Source organism: Hyposmocoma kahamanoa, unplaced genomic scaffold (assembly GCF_003589595.1).
Source record: "Hyposmocoma kahamanoa isolate Upper Pololo Valley unplaced genomic scaffold, ASM358959v1 224, whole genome shotgun sequence".
Classification (NCBI taxonomy): domain Eukaryota; kingdom Metazoa; phylum Arthropoda; class Insecta; order Lepidoptera; family Cosmopterigidae; genus Hyposmocoma; species Hyposmocoma kahamanoa.
This window is the reverse complement of record NW_020653743.1, coordinates 972,566-994,452: the sequence shown is the minus strand read 5'-3', so window position 1 is coordinate 994,452 and position 21,887 is coordinate 972,566. Positions and strand designations below refer to the sequence as shown.

Below are 21,887 nucleotides of genomic sequence, written 5' to 3'. Positions count from 1 at the left end.
GCATTCGTCACTTTTAAGGCTAGCTCGGAATTTGGGAGTTTCAAACATTTTATGTAAGTAACACGTACAACTATAGATGCGAGTGTTTTATATAAGGTACTGTTTTTGGTTTTACTGTATGTGTATGAATGAATTAAAGAAATATTATTATTTATTATATGCTGCGCTTGGTAGGGTCGATAAACGCTTTCCGTATTATATTTTGTACCACGTTGCTAACACAAGCAGCAGTAGAGCTCTTTTTGAAAGAGTTCGTCCAGGGCAGTACTGCCATCTTACCTATTTCTGCCGCCAAGCAGTATATCAGCATTACTGCGTTCCGGTTTTGAAGAGTAAGGGTGCTGATGAAATTACTGGCACATGGTACTTGTCAACTTATGACTCAGGGTGACCGGCGCAGTGGCAGTGTCCCTCGGATCTTTGCGATTTAAAACTCGTGAGTGGCACTGCAACTGTTGTGTGCCGGCGTGTAGCTTACCATCAGGCCCACGGCTTGTTCGTCCCTTCACTTGATATTATTAAAAGAAAATACGGGAAAGGTATAAAACCTGGCGCTGCACAAGCGCAAACGAGAATCGAGCTGTCGTGTAAAAGGGGATCGCTTGTCGGCAGCGCCGAGCGGCGGCGCGGGCGGGTTCCGCGCGGCGCCGGCGCGGCCCGCGCCCGTCAACGGCATCGAGTCGCTCATCCAGGCCAGCGTGCTGGCCGAGGAGGAGCCGCCCGTCAGCGAGACGTGAGTGCCCCTCGCTCCCGGGACTTCCAGGCCTCATATTACCATTTACGTCCCGGTCCCGTGCATGTATCCTATAGTAGTACATTGTATATTAAGGACGGAATAAGAAGATACTAACGAGGACATATTAGAAGCCCGAAGCCGAAGGCTGAGGGCTTTAATAATTCGAGTTTTGTTTTTTTTGACCGTACGTGATACGTACAATGTTTTTCATCACGTTTGCGAGAAAATAAATACAGTGTTTATGAATGATTATGGTTCGCAACACAACAGTTATGGATTTTGCAAGTGGCGAGATTTTTTTTGTCAACAGATGGCTGGCCAGTTAGCTGTTCTTCCATAGTTAATATAATTCGAACTAAAATGACATAAAGCGAAGACGGCATACAGCGAACATTCAGCCACGATGGACTGTAAAAAAGATTTGCTGTTTTTGTATACAGAAAATAATTAAAATCAAATAAAAGAAATTCTTAATAATAATTGCAATTAAATTTCTGTTTAGGTAACATTATAATTTGAACTTAAGTAACCTTGCTTGAACTTGAGCTTCATCTATGTAAGGAAGTATGTCGTGCTACAAATTAAAAAAAAGAAATACTCCTCTCCGATCATGACTGGAATGTGAAGAAAAAAGGTCCGAGGGTTTCATTTGGGGCATTATAATCAAGTTAGCCGCCATGCAATAATACCATTTACGAGCAAATGTGATGAAAAATAACTTCAAAGGCCTGCGAGAAGTAATCGGTAGCCCCGGTTAGGCAAACCGACGCCGGTTCCAGTCCGGTCAGATCGAAGAAATTTGAGATCTATCTAAAAAGAGGTGGTGGCTTGCAGCGAGGACGCGGCGGTGGCGGGCATGCTGAGCATCGGCGAGTCGCGCTTCGCGGCGCCGCAGCGCGCCTTCGGCCTGCCGCAGCTCTCGCCCGCCAAGCGACCGGACAGGTGCGTTCACAGTGCAACGCGTGGTTCTGACTCGATTGATTTCATCACTAGAAAGCTAACATGTTTACTTAACCTAGAACTACACGAAGAGTCGAACCGGTAGCTTTAGAATCCCGGAGGATTGTCCATAAATCCACGGTATGTTTGAAATACATATCTTAATACTTGCAATTACATTTTATTAAATAATAATTTTCTATTTGTCGGAATTTTCCTAAATACTCCGAAAAGTTGGTGGTTGCAACACGTCTTTGTAAAATTTAGATAAATATAATCTACCTAACTATCCCAAACAACGTTAATTTTTGTATTTAAGTGATTTCCCGAATTCCAAAACAATCCGGGATCAAAAATGTAGTCACAAGGTATCTCCACTTTCGGTAAATATACTGTACCTATTCCGATCACTGTTATTATACTATTACTAACAACTCAGCCGATATGCATTTAATATCGTACACAAGACGTGTTACGTAAAGAAAGACCTTTGAGGTCTATCGCCGGCGAGGGGGAATTACTTATGGGGTTAATAAGTTAACCCTTGATTTAGAAAAGTGTATCCACTAAATGAATATCGGGTGTTAGATGAACGGTGCAATTGTTTGCGAACCCGAAACGCGAAATAAAACGCCGTGTTGTGGTGCGCAGCAGCAGCACGGCGAGCAGCAGCAAGCGCGCGCGCAAGGCCTCGGCGGCGCCCGCGCCCGACGGCGGCGAAGAGCTCTCGGACGAGGAGGACGTCATCAAGGAGGTGCATCGGGACGAGGAATACGGTGAGTCACTAACCTCGATGGGGAGACGTGGACCGATTCGGGAAACGAACTTACACTGGGTGGAAATTTGAAACGGATCAACAACTGCTGCGTTCCCTTTTTGAGTTTGGTCTTATTTTGCAATACATAACGCGGTGTCAATTTCTTAGTTTCCTTTTCTGTTATTATTATTAGATAAGCCTACTAAATGTATGGTAAAATTTTACGATTACTAACATTTTTAGGGTCGTATTTTAGAACTCTACTCAATGCTCAAGTCAGGATTTGAGCAGACTTGAGTATGATTTCAAGCACTGGAAATACGACCCTAATGGCAAGGACTTGAGTATGATTTTCAGTGCTCACTGCAATACTCAAGTCCTGACTTGAGTATTGAGTAGAGTTCTGGAATACGACCCTTAGTAACTCTGTTGGTCCCAGGTCAGGTCCTATAGATTTTTGAAATTTGCCTTTTATTTTGCTGACTGCCATTTTTGAAAATTTGTGGATGCCAATTGAAATATCTTCAAAATTCGTGGACAGTCAGAACCGTTTTCCTATAGCTGACCCGTCTCTAATTTCCACCCCGTATAAATTGGTTTGGGTTTGAATTTCGTTGCTGTGATACTTTATCTGGTGTATGATTGTTCTAGATCAAGAAACTGGTGTAGTCTTCTAATACAATAACTATGTACTTTTAACAGTCATCAGTGTGAAGTTTAGTTTAACGATAAGGAGAAGTTTAACAATAAATAATATTTTAATTCAAAAGTCATACGTGAGGCGCACTATAAGTTTCTGGAATGAATAAGAAAAAAATGCTATATATATTATTTATATTATATATATTATTGTTTCTCAAAATTCTCCGTTAGCGTTAATACACTTTTTCATACGAATGAACCAATTTTGAAAACATTTATGCCACTCCTCCGGGACAATCTCTGAAACATATTTTTTTTCATATTCTTCGACAGCCTCTTCAGGTGATGAAAATCGTTGACCGCGTAACTGGTTCTTAATTTTTGGAAATAAATAAAAGTCACAAGATGCCAGGTCGGGACTGTATGCGGGATGGCTCATAAGGCCAAAGTTGTTCACTTTCAAAAATTCATTTGTCTATCTGGCCGTGTGAGAACTGGCATTATCGTGGTGCAAGATGATACAGCGTTTACGATTATTTATCCGGAGTTTGTCAATCACTTCCGGCAAATAAATGGTCGTGTACCAATCACTATTCACGGTACAACAATTCTCCACAGCAACAGTACCCACGTGTCCAGTTTTATTAAAAAAGAAGCAATCATCCGCTTAGAGGCACTTTACACGCGCGCCACTTTGGTTAGTTTCGGCTCATCTCGAAAGACCCATACACTCGATTGCTGCTTTGTTTTGGGATCGTAACTATAAATCCATGTTTCGTCACCTGTTACTATGTCACACACCAAATTTGACGCCCCATCATTGAATCTGGTAAGCATGGCATTGCACCAAGTGACGCAATCCGTTTTTTGAGTATCAGTCAAAGAGCATCATAAATAGTCGTCTAGCATGATGCTTCATTGCCAAAAGTAGTTTGAAGGCGAGCGAATTTCCGCTTAGCTGTTAATGTACGCTTAAAGTCGTAGGAAATCATACTACACAAATTTGCACGAGTTAAATCCATGGTGACGTAGACAACCAATTTCTAAAATGACGCTACAATGTAAAAACAAGTGACAGTCAGATGAAACACTGTATTCTACGGCCAAAGAGTTCCATTTTCAAAGTTGTAATTACTTTTTAAATATTGTTTATGCAAGTGGGCAGTTCCGGAAACTTATAGTGCGCCTTATGTATTACAAAATTGAAGACTACGTGCTATGTAAAGATGTATGGAAAGACGACATGACTTTAGATTCCACACAAATTTGATTCAAAGTGTATTCCATAGCGTTTAAGTTTATTTGAAAAGAGCAATCCCTAGAGTTTTCTTCCTCATTCTTCGCAGGGAAGTGAGCACAGTGAATGAGCAGTAGCTTAAAAGTGACATTTTCAAGTGTAAATTTATTTTACCCACGGAAAAAAATATTCTTTGACTTTGCAGAATATTGTTAGTGATTTATGGGCACGTCCTCTCGTTTCAAATTTTTGATGGCAGTGACGACGTATGGAATAAATGTAAAAATAGTGAAAGAAAAGGGAATTCAAAGCCTAGAGTCCAGAACAGAGAATAATAAAATAGTGGAATGACGTTGAAGGAAGTCAGCATCGCCACAAACTGCGTCCACAGGAGATACTTATAATCTATTTGTTACGAAAAAATTGCACTTTGTAGAACTGTGAAGTTTTGAGTTTGAAACATTATCTAATTGTTTGTTTTTAGTGTATCCATCGCTAGAAATGAGCTCGGACGAAGATGAGGATTGGACGGCGACGAGGCGGCGGCGGAATTCACGGAACAGGGTCGATAGTCGATCGAAGAGCGATAAGTGAGTTTTATCAGTGTTCATTTTCATACACTTAGAAGATAATATATACATAGACAAACTACATTTGTTGCCACGCCTAAGGTTCAATCATAATGTAAATTACATATGCGACATTCTTTCTATCGCAACAACCTTTAAATAGAGTATCTTTTCTTCATGTACACTTCTTCTAACTCCATTCTACTTCATAGGACTACTATAATTGTCCTAACAGGTCCTTGACCTCATATCGATCCTCCGGATCTGAACTAGTGGGATCCTCTGATCCCTATGATGGGCCTCCACACACACCCCTACAGCCCTTCCTCTGCCACCGCTACATGCCCCCTTGTACCTTCAGTGCAAGTGGCGGTCTCATTTTAATTCTGTTACTGATTCGTGATATTCTATCTTCAGGCTGTCTAGTCAACAAATACTGTATCTACGTTAGTAATAAACATTGTGCAAACTTACAAACTGTAGTGCCGACCAACCAGTGCACTTCCAGCAGATGCCTGATATCTCTAACTCTCTACCTTCATTTGAGATGCCTGTACTGCCTTGTTAGTTCCCTACTCTTAGGTATCATAACAGACTAAATTTATTAATGCTTGATATTAATAATAAAAAAATAATAAATAAAAAAAAAAAAGGGTCAGACCTGCAGAAACCTTTTTAAGAAATACAATATAATGACCATGTACTCACAATATATTTATGATATAATAGTTTATGCGCGTCAAAACTTGGCTACTTATGAGCGACGTACGGGAGGAGGCCGAGCGCTACGAAACGCGGGAACACTAAAATCTGTTGCCCACCGTACCGAACTTGCAATGAACATCTACCCACAGACCTGAAAAGTGTTAGAAACGATGAAAAGTTTTGTACCCGACTAAAAATCCTTTTATTGGATATTGAATTGTACAGTGTCGATGAATTTCTTTTGAAACAATTTTAGTTTTATTTTATTCGACAAGCAGTAGTTATACTACTTTATTTTATATTCATTATTATTATTATAATTTTATTACTGACGATCATAGTTATCCCTTGACATTGTATTTCCAATTGTAATATTGTGACATTGATAACATGAAATAAACGATTCTATTCTATTCTATTCTATTACAAAACTTATACTAAATCGCGACAACATTGTCATGTGACATGAATTCATTATATTCGCACCCCTTGTACCTTTATCGACTAATATTGTCGAGAATTGGAGAGGATGTGGGTTATATTTTTTGGTATCGAATGGAGCAATAAACATTTTTTGACGTAATTCCACTTGTGCAATACTTCCGTGAGGACAATTGTATAGGAAACGGAAATAATAACAATAACTTCGAAGTTTAACTTATTTAGTTAAAAAAAAAAAGACGGAAAATTAACTGAATTAACATTTTTGCCAGTAAGTACATTTGTGACAATGTCATTTATTATTTAATATATTCAGAAGACGTTGGTTCGAATGGAGTAATTTCTTAAAAAAAATACGAGTATCGTGGTGGTGAATCATTGACATTCAATAAACTTGATTACAATGTAGTTTATGTTCAACAGAAATAGTAAAGGTGCCGATAGATTTGCTCGATTGTTTGACGATCGACACGTGTGATTAGAGAAAATCCAGTACATGTGTAAGCAACAATAAGATCGACAACGTAATATTTTGACGATCGACGCTATTGAACTTACTAATCAGGCGTAGATGCAAACACATATTTGTTCGATTTTAACTGGTAAAAATCGAGGAAATCTGTTTCGTACATGGTATTTAAATTTTATTGCACATAGCAGTTTTTAGTAGCGGGGGAGTTCTGCCACCCGCTGCGAGTCTCGGGCCTCTCGGGCTTTGCGATTTCAAGTGCCGTGTGGCACCGCAACCCTCTCGGAGTCACAGAAAGCCGCCCCTTGCAGGGACGAGTCGTGGTCGCCGCGCGCGCGCCTGGGCCGGCTGGTGCCGCGCCTGCGCGCGCCGGCGCGCAAGGGCTCGCGCAAGGAGAGCGTGCGCAAGGCGCTGACGCACGCCGCCGCCAAGCCGCAGCCGCGCCCGCACCCGCACCCGCACGCCCACGCCGCCAAGCCGCAGCAGCTGGACCACGACCAGGTCCAGCATTATTATTGCGACAACTTTTGTTCCCCTCTTCACAATCGCTGTTACTTTCAAAATATTTCAATATACTCTAAATAGTGCTAAGTGTACGACTGCACTTCCTAACTTATTACCGGCTAGAGATCTAAAAAGTGTCAGTAGGTACGACGAAAGCTTAAAAGTTCATTTTTAGTAAATGCATTGTTTTGTGAAAAGTCATGCACCCGACAGTTATTGTTTACGATCTTAATAAAATGGTAATGCGAGGCTGTTACTATTTTACAAATAACCCTGTGTAATAAATCCAGGGCTTAAAAGGTAAATATATTTTAAAGCGACAGCAATTCACTGCAAAAAGTGAACTTTCAGTACATAACCACTACTAATAATGCAATGTTTCCCATCTCTGCACTTTTTCCAAAGTATCGTTAGAAAAGAATAAAGAAAAAAAATTCATGAAATATTATGGTAACACTTGCAATGCTTTACAGAATGCAAAGCGAGCAGTACTAGCTACAAAGAGCAGGCGGCCGCCGCCACCTGTACACAACACGCCAAATAACAAGAGTAAGTTTATCTATTCAAATTATGGCCCTTATTAACGTAAAACACCTCTCTTAACTTTACTAATCCAAAATTAAACAGTACACACAAGGCAGTTGGTGTTTTTCTCCTACTACTGTACAACAGACCGATACATGAATGATGCACGGAAATTAGGACATTCCAACACAGTTTTATAAACCACACAGTTGTGTCAACGAAGGTACTCACTCAAAGCAATAGCGGGGTAGTCGAGGGGAGTCGGGAGGCGCTGGCCGCATCCTGCAAACATGATTAGTTTGCCGGACCGAGCGCTAAGGGATGACGTGTGCATGTTTTGATTTTAACATATTTTTGAATACGTTCAGCATATTATGAAAATTGTAATCGTCATCAACCCACCTGTACCTCCCAACGCTGAGCTCGGGTCTCCTCTCAGGTGAGGGTTTAGACCATAGTCTGCCTCGCTGTCCCAATGCGGGTTGGGGACTTCACACGCTTTCTCAGGGTTCTGAATCTTCGACGTGAAAGTTTCACCACGATGTTTTCCTTCACCGAAATTTCGCGAAATTAAATTTCGCAGAAGTTTCCCGGAACTTCTCGAGTTGGTGCGAGATTGGATTCGAACTCACGGCCTCTGCTTGAGAGGCGGCAGGTCAAACTATTAGGCTACCACGGCTTTAAAATCATGATGGCGCACATAAACTGTTCTGTGCACGGCTACTACTTATATTGAAAACAATGTTTTAGATAAATTCTGTGGCTCTAGTGAAAAAGGGTACAAATAAAAAACCCAACTTTAGAAAGAAACGCGACGAACACTTAACACTTAATATCATATTAAGCTTTTCGCGTCTCCTTATAAAGTTGGGTTTTTTGACGTGTACCCCTTTTCACTAGAGCCACAGAATTATTTTCAATAAGTAAAGTAGAATTTATACTACGGCCATGCTCAGTTTTCCCCCACTCTGTTACGGTTCAATTGTTCAACAGAATGCGAACCGGCCTGAAAGTAAGACGAAGTTGCTAACCGTGTAACTTTTACTTTGAAACTGTGATGTTGAAATTGAAACCCAGGGATACTTAAAAAAAACAATTGCTAAATATAAAAAAAAATTATACTTTTGTTTATTAACAAATATATTTTATGTTGTCACAATGATTATACCTCACATATTTATCCACAGATTCAAGACTGAAAAAAGGTATGAAGACGGCGAAACAGCGCCTCGGCAAAATCCTTAAAATACATAAGATGATATATTAATTATATAGCACTAACATTAGGTTATGTACGAACGGACACTAGGTGTATATTTTATATATGTGTGTGGCACGGACCAATGTGTGTTGTCGATTGTCTAGCTTAGCATATTTATATTTTTTCTCTATAACAGATAGTTTTGTAGCTTTTAAAAGGCAGTTTTTGCTACTTCGTGACTCGTGAAGGTCCATTAGCCGCAAAAATGGTGAGAAAAAGGCAACTCTCCTCTTCTCCTCTTTGGAAATAGTCAAAACAGAAAATCCCTCAAATGTTCTTCATTTTTCAAATCAATGTTTTTGTTGTAAGTACGTAAAATTAGTTCTATGGTGAATGTTCTTTGCTTGACATAGCCTGTAATAATCTCGTTTTTCTAGCTGTGGCAAGACTCTTTGATAGTCAAGCCTAGTCTTAGGTTAATTTTCTGGAACAACCACGGGAAGATATCGTCAGTGGAAAGGTAAAAAGTCTGAAGCTCCATTTTAAGCGAAAATGATTTCTGTATATCATTGGTTTTTGAGCAGAGTTTAACTTCGTTAGTTTGTAAATGGTGTTTAGGACTTAATTGTCTTTTCACTATTTTCATTCTTTCAGTTATTTTCTCTGATGATATTGAGAGAAAACAGAGAAAGAAGAGAGGGAGACAGAAAATATAAATATCCTAACCTATATCGAATGTGTTTTCGCTTATTATCACACTACTGCTGTTCATAATTGGCTACTTAAGCCTCTCAATGTAAAACGTTTGCGCAAATATCTGCGGCATTTCTCACAATTAATCATAAAAGCTATTTTTGAACACAGATTTGTTAACAGCTGTCATAGATGTTTCAAGATTATTGTCATGTAATTTGAACAGGTTTAAAGGTAGAAGTCTGTAATATAGAATAGTAGAGAGATGTCCCGCTTTATCGATAACAGAGATAAAAACGTTAATTAAAGATGTTTAAGTAACAAAAAATCCAGTGGTTGTTACCATTGGATTTTTAGACCACAGAACAATAAATACAGTAGAATACGTTTTAGACAACAATAGACCTTATTCAGTCCCTCTATAAGATCTATAGTAAGATTATTTACTCGATGCAGACTCTGTCATAACATAAATCATCGGAGTGAGACAGCGACATTGCGATTTCTCACGTACTTAGTGACATACGCACTTGATGAGTGCGTATGTCCGTTATCGATAAAAACAACTGCCTCAGTGGCCGAACGGTTACTATACTTGACTGCCATGCAGATGTCCCGGGTTCAATTCCCGGGCCGGGAGAAATATTTGTACGGCCTACATTTATTTCTCTCGTGAGTTTGGGTATAATCTATAGTTGTCTATGTGTGTGTCCATGGCACTCGCGGTACAGGGTTTCCCTAATGCGGGGCTATGAGTGCGCGCGCGTTATTATTAAACGAGAATAATTTATTACTTTGTATTGTTTAAATGTCGCAACATTTTTATTTTTATTTTAATACCATTCATTGTGTGAACGTTGACCCTGTCACAACGGATGGTTTTAAAAAAATCCTATTTCACAAGTCGGACCTATTATTACGGCTCAAGTACGTTTTTATCCATAGTGTACATCGAGTATATAACCAGAAATAGAGACGAAATAAGGGCCATATATTCCTGGCAACACATTAGCGATACAGCTCTTATAAATATCAACTCCCATTTGCACTGCAATATAGACAGACCAACTACTGACCTGTGTGTACGTCTCCGTATATTCCAAAAAATATTCAGTATTTATTGTAATAAAGATAATATCTCTCACAATGCCGTGCTGTTCTATTCGGTGGTGTGGGAAAAACAGCAAAACATCTAGTTACAAAAGAAACCGAATCACACTTCATCGGTAATTAAATATGAAATATGTAATTTTGCAATTTTCGTCCATTATAGCAAAGCTCAAGTTAACTAATCGATTTGAACTGAAACCGTTGACGCCCATTGACGACACCCGTCAATTGTTTCGAACTCGCGCTAGCCAATCGGAGCGCAGTTATCGCAGTAATGATATGGCAGAATAGTTTTCAAACAAATTAAATGACATTTCGTCTCTATTTCTGGTTATATACTCGATGATAGTGTACTACATAAATTATTTTTTATTTCCATTCCTACTTTCACCACAACAACAAAATTGAACATCATCTATATCGATAGCATTTATCGACAGCAGGTTCCGTATCATGCCGCCGCGATAAAGCTATTATATCCACATTTACCTGTCAAATTCGAATGGTAAAACTACTGCCATGCTAAGGCCACAGTAATGCACTACCTTACGCTTAAACAAAAGGCCAGTACCTGCTCGTACCCTACTGGTAAGTGGGAGAGGGATCGCAATATCGTTGTCCCGTTCCGATAATTTATGGTCGAGTCTGCAGCGAGTAAATAATCTTACTATAGTGTTATTTTTATTACATGACAATGATTGTTTATAAAAATTATGTATAACCTGCCAGTGACTTGTACTCGTGACATTTTATCATTATAATTCTTAGGCATGGTTTCATTTAAAAGCGAAATACATTTTTTTTTCTATTCACTCTGTTTAATGATACTTCTTATACTCATTCACAAAGCTTTGTGAATTGAACTAAAAGTTTTTTTAAGTTAAAATCTTACTTATAAATGAAACCATGTGTCAAGACGTGTAAACAACATGATAATGTGACATTTATAATTTAATTTTGTATGTTACAAACTGATAGATCTGTATTATTATTTTTTTGTATATAACTTTTTGTCTAAAAACAACCTATTTAATTTGTATATAAATAGGTTGTTTTTAGACAGCTGCGGACATATTTAAATAATTAAAAAATTAATAAAAAATATATCATTAAAAGACATCGTATCAACCCACCTTCAAAATCATTATGTAAATAAAATACATAAATAAGAAGAAGAATTATTTTAAAATCCAATAAAATTACTTTAGATCTTTATACGAAAAAAAAAGTTTTGTTATGTTTCTAGTGATAATAGCTTGTAAGGTATTTTGTTATTATTTTTTACATTCAATGAAAATGCAAGGTTATTCGAAAGTATGCAATTATTTCGATGTACTGTTTAAATAACAATAGTTCAATGCACAGTGATTCTACCTTTTTTAATTGTAAGAATTTTAACTACGTATGGCTCCACAGGTGTAACTAAAATGTGCTAGGGTGGTGGCGCCAGTTTACTACAAACACCAGTGTTCGACACCTTTTTTAAATTAAATTCTAATAAGATTTAGGACAAAATTTTCTATCATAGTAACATGTTTTTTATTAGTAAGGTCAATTACTGGTTTTTCACTATTGGTGATTGAAAATCCATTAATTAACTAACCAGTACTCTACGTACTGGTTAGTTTTTTAGTGGATTTTTGGTGTTAATTACTAGTGATTTAGAGAAATTTTAATGTCGATTTTTTTGAATAATAATTATAATAGCTTTTAGGAAATAAAACTATTTTTCCGAATTTAAATCGCGTATATTTGTTTTTCCAAACAAACCAACACTTCGGGCCTTTTACAGGTCCCATGGTCACGGTTGACTCGTGCCCATAGGAACTATAAAGGGACTGACACGTTGTTTTGTTTGAAAAAACAAATTTACGCGATTTAAAGCTGGAAAAACAATTTCATTTCCTATGTGTAACAATCGCGGAAACCTAAGAACTCGATATAATAGCTTTTTTATGAAACATACTATAGCACAATCTTTCTTGAGGATTATATATGTCAAATAAACTAACGACTATGGATATATTATGTTTAATAACAAAAAAGTTATTTCAAATTTAAAGACACACTTCCCTTAAAATTTCTATCGTTGGTGCCATCACCTTACCCTATTTCATTTTAATTCAAATATAATAATTTAGATCTTTAGTCTATATTCTTTAGTCCACATACATAACATTTCTGTATAACCATTAAGCGAGACAAATTCTAACTACTTATATATATTTATCCAGATTCTCTAATTACATTCGCTCAAAATATGACTAATTTAAAACTCGCATTCCATAGTGATTTTTCAACTCTTCAATGATAACGTTTTGAATGTAAGAATCATGACAACTTTACCTATTTAATTTTTCATAAAAATACTGTCTAGCTGTCGTAGTTAATTCAAAAGAGATAGAATTGTAATTTTGTGTAAAACTCCCATAAAGATATTTCAATGAAACTGACAAAAGTATATCTATTTCCCTGTGACGTACTGGTTATACAATTGTCAGTATTGTTGAAAACAGATGAAATTGTGCTAGAATTAGACGCACCAACGTATATTGCGTAATGGTGAAGTCAGTGGTCATTGAGCACGTATTTTGAATGTGTAAGACTAAATTTCCTAAAAATTATTCGTGTACAGTATAGGTGTTAAAAACATGACTGACTACCTAAGATGTTGAACAAAATAATGTCCTCGGAAAAAAAAACGACTTTCAATTGTTTTTTTCCATGAGAAAAGTTTTGCAGAGATATAGTCTTCATACCATCATGGCTTTCTCTCGCTGGAGTATTCTGAGATTGGGTACCTCGAACTGACATTAATTTGTTTAACATCGTGTATAATTATTTCTGAAATATATAACATCATCTAGACTCTACCGCGGCATTTGTAGCTTCTAAAGATGATATAAAAGTCAAATATTACACAATCATTCAATGGCTACTGCGTTGCCAAAAACTTAGTTTTGTCATAAAAAACAGGGTGTGACTTTTGAAATCACAAACGTAAATAGGCACTTCTGAGAAGCGTTCGTTATGTATTTCTATTCATTAATTTGTTTGTAAAATAATTATTATTGATATTGTTTCGTCCACTTAAGTTTTGTTAGACAGTCGACGGGGAAGGAAGGTGCTATTTATTAGACAGCTGATGGGGTAGAAAAGTTATATGTTATTAGACAGTCGATGAGGTGGAAAGGTTATATCGCACGTGACAACTAACATAGTATTATCTCAAAAATGGCGTCATGTTATATTTTATCTCAAAATTGCGTTATATTAATAATTTTTGAGTGTCATTCATATACGATTTAATTTCAAAGTGACAGGTCAATACAGTCGCTTTGAAACTAAATAGGTAATATTAATATAAATTAAAGCCATTTTGGGATAATACTATGTTAGTTGTCATGTGGGATATGTTATTAGACAGTATGGGGAAGAAATATTGAGTGACAAATACGAGATGGAAACCATGGTGTGAAAGAGGCGATAACCTGGTAAAAGGCTCTAGAAAAAAAGACGAAAAAATACTCAATGAGCTATTGTTTCTGTAGTTGAAGACAGGAGTACTGTACACCAGTTGTAATGTAAATAAGTCTGTGACAATGGGCGGTTATGTCTTTGCGTTGTCGGGTTTTGGTAGATTTTTAATGTATAACTTAGTGACAATCTTGTAGTTGAGATAAATTTTGATTTTATTTGTGGCAACGCGTTCGTAGAATTTTGATGCCTAGTTTAGTATATTATTAGTAAACTATTAATTAATTAGACGCATATACAGGGAACCAAAAATGCTATCTGCATTTTTTTTAAAGTTCTTGATTATTACGATAGTACTTCACCAGCTGTAATACGGTAGGCCCATTTGTCTTCACAACCTGTGTAGAATTAAAATTCCTTCCTTGGACTTCACCGTAGTTGAGTAAAATGTGTGGATGGAACAATTTCAACAATACATTATATTAATGTTTTATCTAAATTTAGGTTTTTGGATTACTCACGTAAAGACGTGTCTACTGCCGTGTGGGGAACCGCCGGTTATGGTGTAGTTTAGTTCTCTAACAGCGACTTGCGCACACGGCTTTAGGGAATACTTGTTCGTCACTTTTAATGTCAAAACTGATATTTAATTTTTTATAAGTTGAGTTAAAGTTTATTGGATTGGTTCAGTATCTACAGGCTTACCCTAAGGTAGCTCCTTGGTGCTGGAGGAGTGACAGTTTACGTAATACATCGAGTATATAACCAGAAATAGAGACAAAATAAGGGCCATCCATCCCTGGCAAGTTATCAAGCGAATGAGCCTTATATCACTTTTAAATATAAACTCTCGTTTGTGCTGAAATCACCAATTAGAAAGCTGAAATAGTACAGCGCCAATAACTGACCTGTGTGTACGTCTTCGTATATTCCAAAAATATTCTGTATTTATTGCAATAAAGATAATATCTCTAACAATGGGAGGCTGCTGCTGAACAGCAAAACATCTAATTACAAAATAAACGGATTCACATTTCATCGGTAATTAAATATTAAATATGTAATTATTCAATTTTCGTCCATTACAGCAAAGCTCAAGTTAAACGGGTCATCTTGAAGTAAAACAATTGACGACACCCGTCAATTGTTTCGACTTCGGGCTGGCCAATCGGAGCGCAGTTGTCACCGTAATGATTTGGCAGAATACTTTTCAATCAAATTAAATGACATTTCGTCTCTATTTCTGGTTATATACTCGGTAACGTAACAGTTATGTCGCTCTGCACACGGGATAATTTCATCAAGATTTTTCTGACGATATTCAATAACAAATTAGTCAATTATTGTTATGTGAAACGATAATAAAAAAAACTATTTCGTTGATAATTAAAATTAATAGACAAGCCATTTGACACTTTTTTCAATCCACTTGTTATTGAAAATCGTTAGAAAAATCTGTAATAACTGTAAACAGTCGCTCCTCCCGCTCCGCGCAGCTACCTTAGGAACCGACGCAGTTAAGCGGTAGGCTTGTAGTATATTATAGATAAATTGTAAAGTCGAGAAAATGTTGCCATCGGTTACTGATCAAGTTGAAATTTCATAAATAGGAAGTTAACCTTGCAAAATTAGAAAATCTTCTGTTACCATTCATACATTTGCGTCACAGTACACTTCCGAAAATTTAATTTATGTTAAATTTTTATGAATAAAGCTACATACACGACATTGATACGAGAAATAAAAATAAACTGCCTGTTTTTGACAATCGTCTTCACAAATTCATTTTTAGGGCAATGTATACACTTCTATATCTAATAAGATTCCGGTTAATATAAAAATATTGCCAAAATTTTACACTAAAGGTTAAATACAACTTCCGCGTACTTTGATGACAAAAATCCATGGTGGTGACCCTTTTAGTTCTTGCAAGCTGTCTTGATCTGTCATATTATTTGAAATAAATATTGTAAATGATAAATGTATACAAATCTTCAATAAGAGCATCTCCTAGAGTTTCTTTTCATTCTTCTTAGAGGAATCTGCCTTACGAATGGGTAGTAGAGTTTAATCAATGACGATTTCAGATGTAAATTGCTTACATATCCACCCCTCCTACGTAAAGAATCGTATGTCGCAATTGCCAAGTTTACAGGGAAGCGTTTTGCACTTGACTGATCGCTCTATGTGATCATCTAAGAGATAATCATAGATCGTCTAAGATATCTACGATTTTATAATACTCTATCTGATTACGAGCTTTGCCGAATAAAACTGAGAAATGCTAAAGTCACGTCTTATGTTCATTTCAGTGAAATTAAAACTTTAAAAACGCTCCGCTGTAAACTTGGCAATTTCGACATACAATACTTTATGTAGGAGGGGTCGATATGAAATAAAGATTTGAGTTAAATAAGTGACCACTAAGTATTTCTACGTTATTAACATAATATTATTTAAGACGTTTTTTGGTTTAAGAACACTACACGTAGCTGTAATGTTTCGCAAGCGCCTTTAAGCTTTAACATTAAGAAATAGAATAAAATTAACGTTACGTATAAATAGAAATGATTCCTATATCAAGTGACGATACCACAAACGCAGAAAGAATAGAAGCAGTGAGGCATAGAGAAACGCCATCTTAAAATGTCACGGAAATTATTTCGCTCGATCGTGAAAAGTAATAATGCAACGTGTCCATATTGCTCTGTAACTTATCACGATCGACTCGATATATACCAAGCTTTAAACTTGTTCAATTAATTTAGATTTTTTTGCTAAATAGAGAAAGTATCTTCTTATCGCATTGGATTTGCGAAAGAATTTGTTTTGTAAGTTGCTCACCGATTTTTGCCCATAGTGCGTCAGACGTATAGGGGAGGAAAGGTGAAAGTAATTTTACGAGTCACATTATTGATGAGTGTCGGGATACAAAAGTATCGTTGCTATCGATAGCCGTTTTGATATTTCATTTAAATATTTGGAGATTTAGTCATTCCTATAGTAGTGCATCACTATACTCTAGCCAAATTCGATATACGACGTGTAGAAAACATAGCGGGTTTTTGAAGTTACAGTACAGATTGTATAAAGATTATTTTTATTTAAAGTATATTATGAATAAAATACGAAGAAAGAAATAGTGATGAAGAAACTTAGAACAATATTCTTTATTTTAAACCAAATTATAAAAGATTTTGTCCTGAAAATAACACTAATTACGAATTCATAGTGTTTGTTCAAGTGACAGTAATGTGATTTAAGTGAATGTGAAAACATAAGTATTGACTCCCGCCGCGTAAGACTTATTTAAAAACCCAAACCAGTGAACTGATTTATTCAAGTGAAAGTGAAAATATAATAATATATTAGAACCACAATGGAAAATATTTATTGAGGATCCCGGTAATTAAACGAAGACATGGCTCAAAAGACTTGTATCCAAGCCAAAACTATTCATAAAAAAAGGATATAGAATGTCAACAAAATGTTGCTAGGCATCCAATGATGGCAGGTGTAAAGAACATTTTTTGTCCATGTTCATTATTAAATAGAAAATTGGGTTATGTAGAAGTAATACTTACCTAGCCTTGTATATAAAGTTTACACATTACTTATACGTATGATTAATGAATAAAGTAATTAAGTTTTTGAATCCTATTAATATTTACTGCTACATAGATACGAGTAAGTAATGGTAGATTAGAAAAAAATAAAGCAGTAAGATTTTTTTTATAATATCAAGTGACGGGACGAACAAGTCGTGCGCCTGCTGGTAAGCTACACGCCTGTCCATAACAGTTGCATTGCCACTCAGAGCTTCAAATCGCAAAGATCTGAAGTGCACTGCCACTGCGCCCGTCACCCTGAGACATAAGTTGACAAGTCCCATGTGCCTGTAATTTCACCACCACCCTTACCCTTCAAAACTGGACCACAGTAATGCTGACATTACTGCTTGGCGGCAGAAATAGGTAACGTGGCAGTACTTCCCTGGACGAACTCTCTCACAAGGACATCTACAGCTACTGTTATTTTAGATTAATTTACTTTATATCTCACCCTGCTTCAATTTCCGATTCTGAACATGAAGAGATGCATATATGTGGGTGCAGTAAGCACTCGTATATTTGCATCTTTAATTCACATATCAAAATCGTTAGGGATGCCAGTTTTATAAATAATTAATTACAGAAAATTTTATGTTAGCTTAAAATCAATTCTCATTGATTTGTAACTTCTTTTAAACAAAATTTATCACAGACATGGCTAAGATTAGTATTATTAATAGCCCAATCAAATTTCGGGGAAAAATATTTAAATTGTGGTAACTGTACTGTAAAAATCATAGTTTTGTTTTTGACATTTATTCTACACTGTATTTGGCTAGAAGATAGTATGTACACTTTATTTAACTGATAACATTTGTCGAATTTGAAATGTCGAGATAAGAAAATAAACGCTGGATGGCGGAGGACGATAGGCAGACTTTTTACCATATTATCTAGTAAAAAAACTACCGATTGAGCTAGAGTCGTCGCAAACAATTCACTCATACAAAACGATATCAATTAACTTCTATTTATCCGTAAATTTGTTTAATCGTAACGTGACTATTAAGTTTTGATAGTAAATAAAATTAATTAGTATACAGCGTGTTTTTTTAATGGGACAGTATGGGGGAAATCCGAAATCATAGAAGATACAAGGAAACTGTCTTAGGAAACATTGTCTTTGTGAAAACAGTTTTTTAGTCAACAACGTGTGTTGTCCATAAAAATGAATAAAATTGACCAAAAATTTTGTTAGTGCTTGTATCTTTTTTTTGTTTCCTTGTATATTCTATGGTTTCAGATTTCCCCATACTTTCCCATTAAAAAAACACTGTATATTTGCTATCGAAAGTTAGTATATTAAGTTGAGAGTAAATAAGGCATAAAAGAAAATGTGTAAAAGATTATAACTATTGTAAATTATGAACTATGAATGTAATATTTGTTGCGACAGAAGAACGAGTTTTCTAGGCGTAACCACTATTTTTGTGTTTTATTTCAACCTGTATTCCTAACAATATATATACGTACTAGTGATGCAACAGACCTCTGTTTCTGCTTCCGCAACTCTTATAACAATCTATAAACAAAAAAAACTAATCGGAAGTTTATAATGTTCGCGATGGATTGCAGGCGCGCGCGCATATTGCCTAGCGGTGGGGCGCGCGTTTTTTAGTAGTTAAGTGCAATTATGAAACCAATAATCTCAGTACAGAGTACTATAAAACCGACCTCAAAAGTACGTGGAATTACATATAATTACCAAGTTTTATTGAAATCGGTTACCGGAAAGTGCGTAAATCCGGATTCATCCCCTAGTTCGCTACTGTACGGGACTTGACACAGGAGATAATAAAAATCGGTTCTCACAAAATATATTGAGAGCATAGATTTAGTATTGGGAGAGAAAAACGCCTTGAATTAAAGAATAGCAAAATCAACCATTAAAATAATTGCTCATACTAAAACTTAGGCGCTATTTATAAAAATGGAACTTCATGAACAGCCACCCATAGAGGTGGATGATTTTCTTCAAAGTTATATGGGACCACTATAGAGGTACCTTCTTTCCACCAAAAAAAGAATCATGAAAATCAGTTCACAAATACCGGAGTTATCGAGTAACATACATACAAAAGAATTGAGAACCTCATTTCTTTGAGTCGGTTAAAATCAAGCCCTTTTTGGAACAATTTCATTAAGATCTTTCTACAAAGTACAAATTAATACCATTATTTACATTCGAGAGAGTTATTTTCACATTTATAATATTTATTATATTTGCACAACTCTTTATTTTTCTTTAAGTGAATTTGTGTAAAATAAAGTCCAATATAATATTACATGTATAATTAAAAAAATTAATATTGACAGTAAAGACTACTTACTCCATTACTCTTGTGTTCATATAGTTTCCAGTAGAAGCTGGATATGGTGACTTTTTGGGCCTATACATTGTTACTAGCAAAATTAAGCACTTGTATTTGACCCGATGTCCATTTCTTGGTAGGTCAGTCGTGTTGGCATTATTTGTGGGTGGTGACACCACTGAATTAGAAGTGCAGTAGTATTTGAAATCCGAAAACTGTTTACATAATCTGTGGTTAACGGTGTCATTAAGTCACTATTTATTAAAGCTATGTAGGTGCTATTATTTTGTAATGTGTACCTGTTTGTTGACTCCAATAAATTAAAAAAACCAAACAACGCAGCACCGCACACCACAGGTGTTACTTTTGTACTTTGTACTACCTACTAATAAAATTTAAATTGCATTAGCATTCAATGGAAAACGAAATTAATGATTTTACAGGTAATTTTTATTTGTAAACAAGTAAACAATATGTTCACAATCATAAACTTAATCTATAAATTTATTTGAAAATACAAAGCGATTTGTTTCTTATAATATACGAGTACTTTAAGGGGGAGCATGCCAAAAAAGTTTTGACGTTTGGCTCCGCCCACATTTGTGAGACAAATATATGCCTGAAGTTCGCGTGACATGCGACAGGAGATGTTGATTTTTGCGCATTAAAAGTACCAAATTCGTTTTAGCGGAATAACTCTAAAACTAAAGGGATTAAAAAAAATCCGTAGTGACAGTTCTAGATCATGCATAAATATAATTAATTATCAAATTTTTGTCCTAATAACCTGGAGCATTTCGAGGATGAATCGAAAAAATGTGAAAATTAGAGGTCATTTCGTGATTTTTATCTATCGAGGAAATTTTATTGTTTTATGTTTCTGATTAGTGTCTATGCTTGAATATATCGTGTAGTTACTCATACAATATTTTATTTTTAACTTTAAAGTGGATATACCCCTCTAAAATCAAATCAAAGATTAGGAATTTTTCCTCTGCTCCCTTTTAAGAAGGCATTATAGTTGCAATTTCAATGCGAATGATCGTAGCTGCAAACTGAAGCTGCGGTATTATGCTTTGGGATAGATACTTCGGGATGTGTGAAGGAGTGCATCATTCAGTCAAAATTGCCGTCAGCGAGCTCTTACATGTAAGGGCACGTGTCCACGTTAAGAAAAGTCGCCGGGTCTATACAATAATTAGTGTCGTTTCTATACAAGAACTGTATACACTGCCTCGCCGCCGGACAAGTAAAAAAATCTTGTCTGCCCTCGATACGACGCGCTCTGCCCGCTATTGTATGGGGCGGGGTGAGGTGCATTGTCAGTAAACGAATGTTTATGCGTGTGGACGGGTGTTGCTTAATAGTCAACATATACAACAACATATTTCTTCCTACAGTAGTAAAACGACAGCTACCTGGAAGACTCGTAATACACTGACACATTTTACCCTACACACATCTGTTCGAAAGCATTCGTATCGTATACATAGGTATGTACTCATCGTTTTCTCTTCTGCAACAGACACGACATGTTTTCGTGGCTAGATCCGACAAAATTCTTGTCGTGTACAAGATCATTATCGTCTTTTCTGTAGCAGACACGTCGAATTTCTTAGCGTGTCACGCGCCCTTTGGATACCGAGCCGTCCCGCCAGTGAGCGCAGGGCTTTAGGGCGTAACCACGACGCGTGAAACTTGCAAAACGGGCTAGTCTGGGCGACCTCTGGCCGATGCGCGTATTCGGGTTCGTATCGTTGACGTTGGGGGACAAGTGAACAAAATAAACAGTTAAGTTTTTATAAATAAAATAAAAATCATTTATTGCACACAATTTACAGTCCATTTTGTTAGTACACTTAGGGTCGTATTCGAGTCGTATACTCAATAATCAAGTCAGGACTTGAGTATTGCAGTGAGCACTAAAAATCATACTCAAGTCCTTGCCATTAAGGTCGT

The 21,887-nt window shown here is 36.4% G+C and overlaps 1 protein-coding gene across 1 annotated transcript in view; it reads left to right on the top strand.

Moving 5' to 3' along the window:
- The window catches only part of LOC113228139 (histone lysine demethylase PHF8-like), a 39,585-nt gene extending 29,556 nt beyond the window's left edge, over positions 1-10,029 (top strand). Inside the window, exons 18-24 of the mRNA XM_026461321.1 lie at positions 613-733; positions 1,571-1,678; positions 2,327-2,451; positions 4,796-4,901; positions 6,807-6,996; positions 7,473-7,548; positions 8,712-10,029. Coding sequence (XP_026317106.1) covers positions 613-733; positions 1,571-1,678; positions 2,327-2,451; positions 4,796-4,901; positions 6,807-6,996; positions 7,473-7,548; positions 8,712-8,791 — 806 coding nt within the window. The 3' untranslated portion in view covers positions 8,792-10,029. The remainder of the gene's footprint in view (positions 1-612; positions 734-1,570; positions 1,679-2,326; positions 2,452-4,795; positions 4,902-6,806; positions 6,997-7,472; positions 7,549-8,711) is intronic.
- Positions 10,030-21,887: the final 11,858 nt, after the last annotated feature.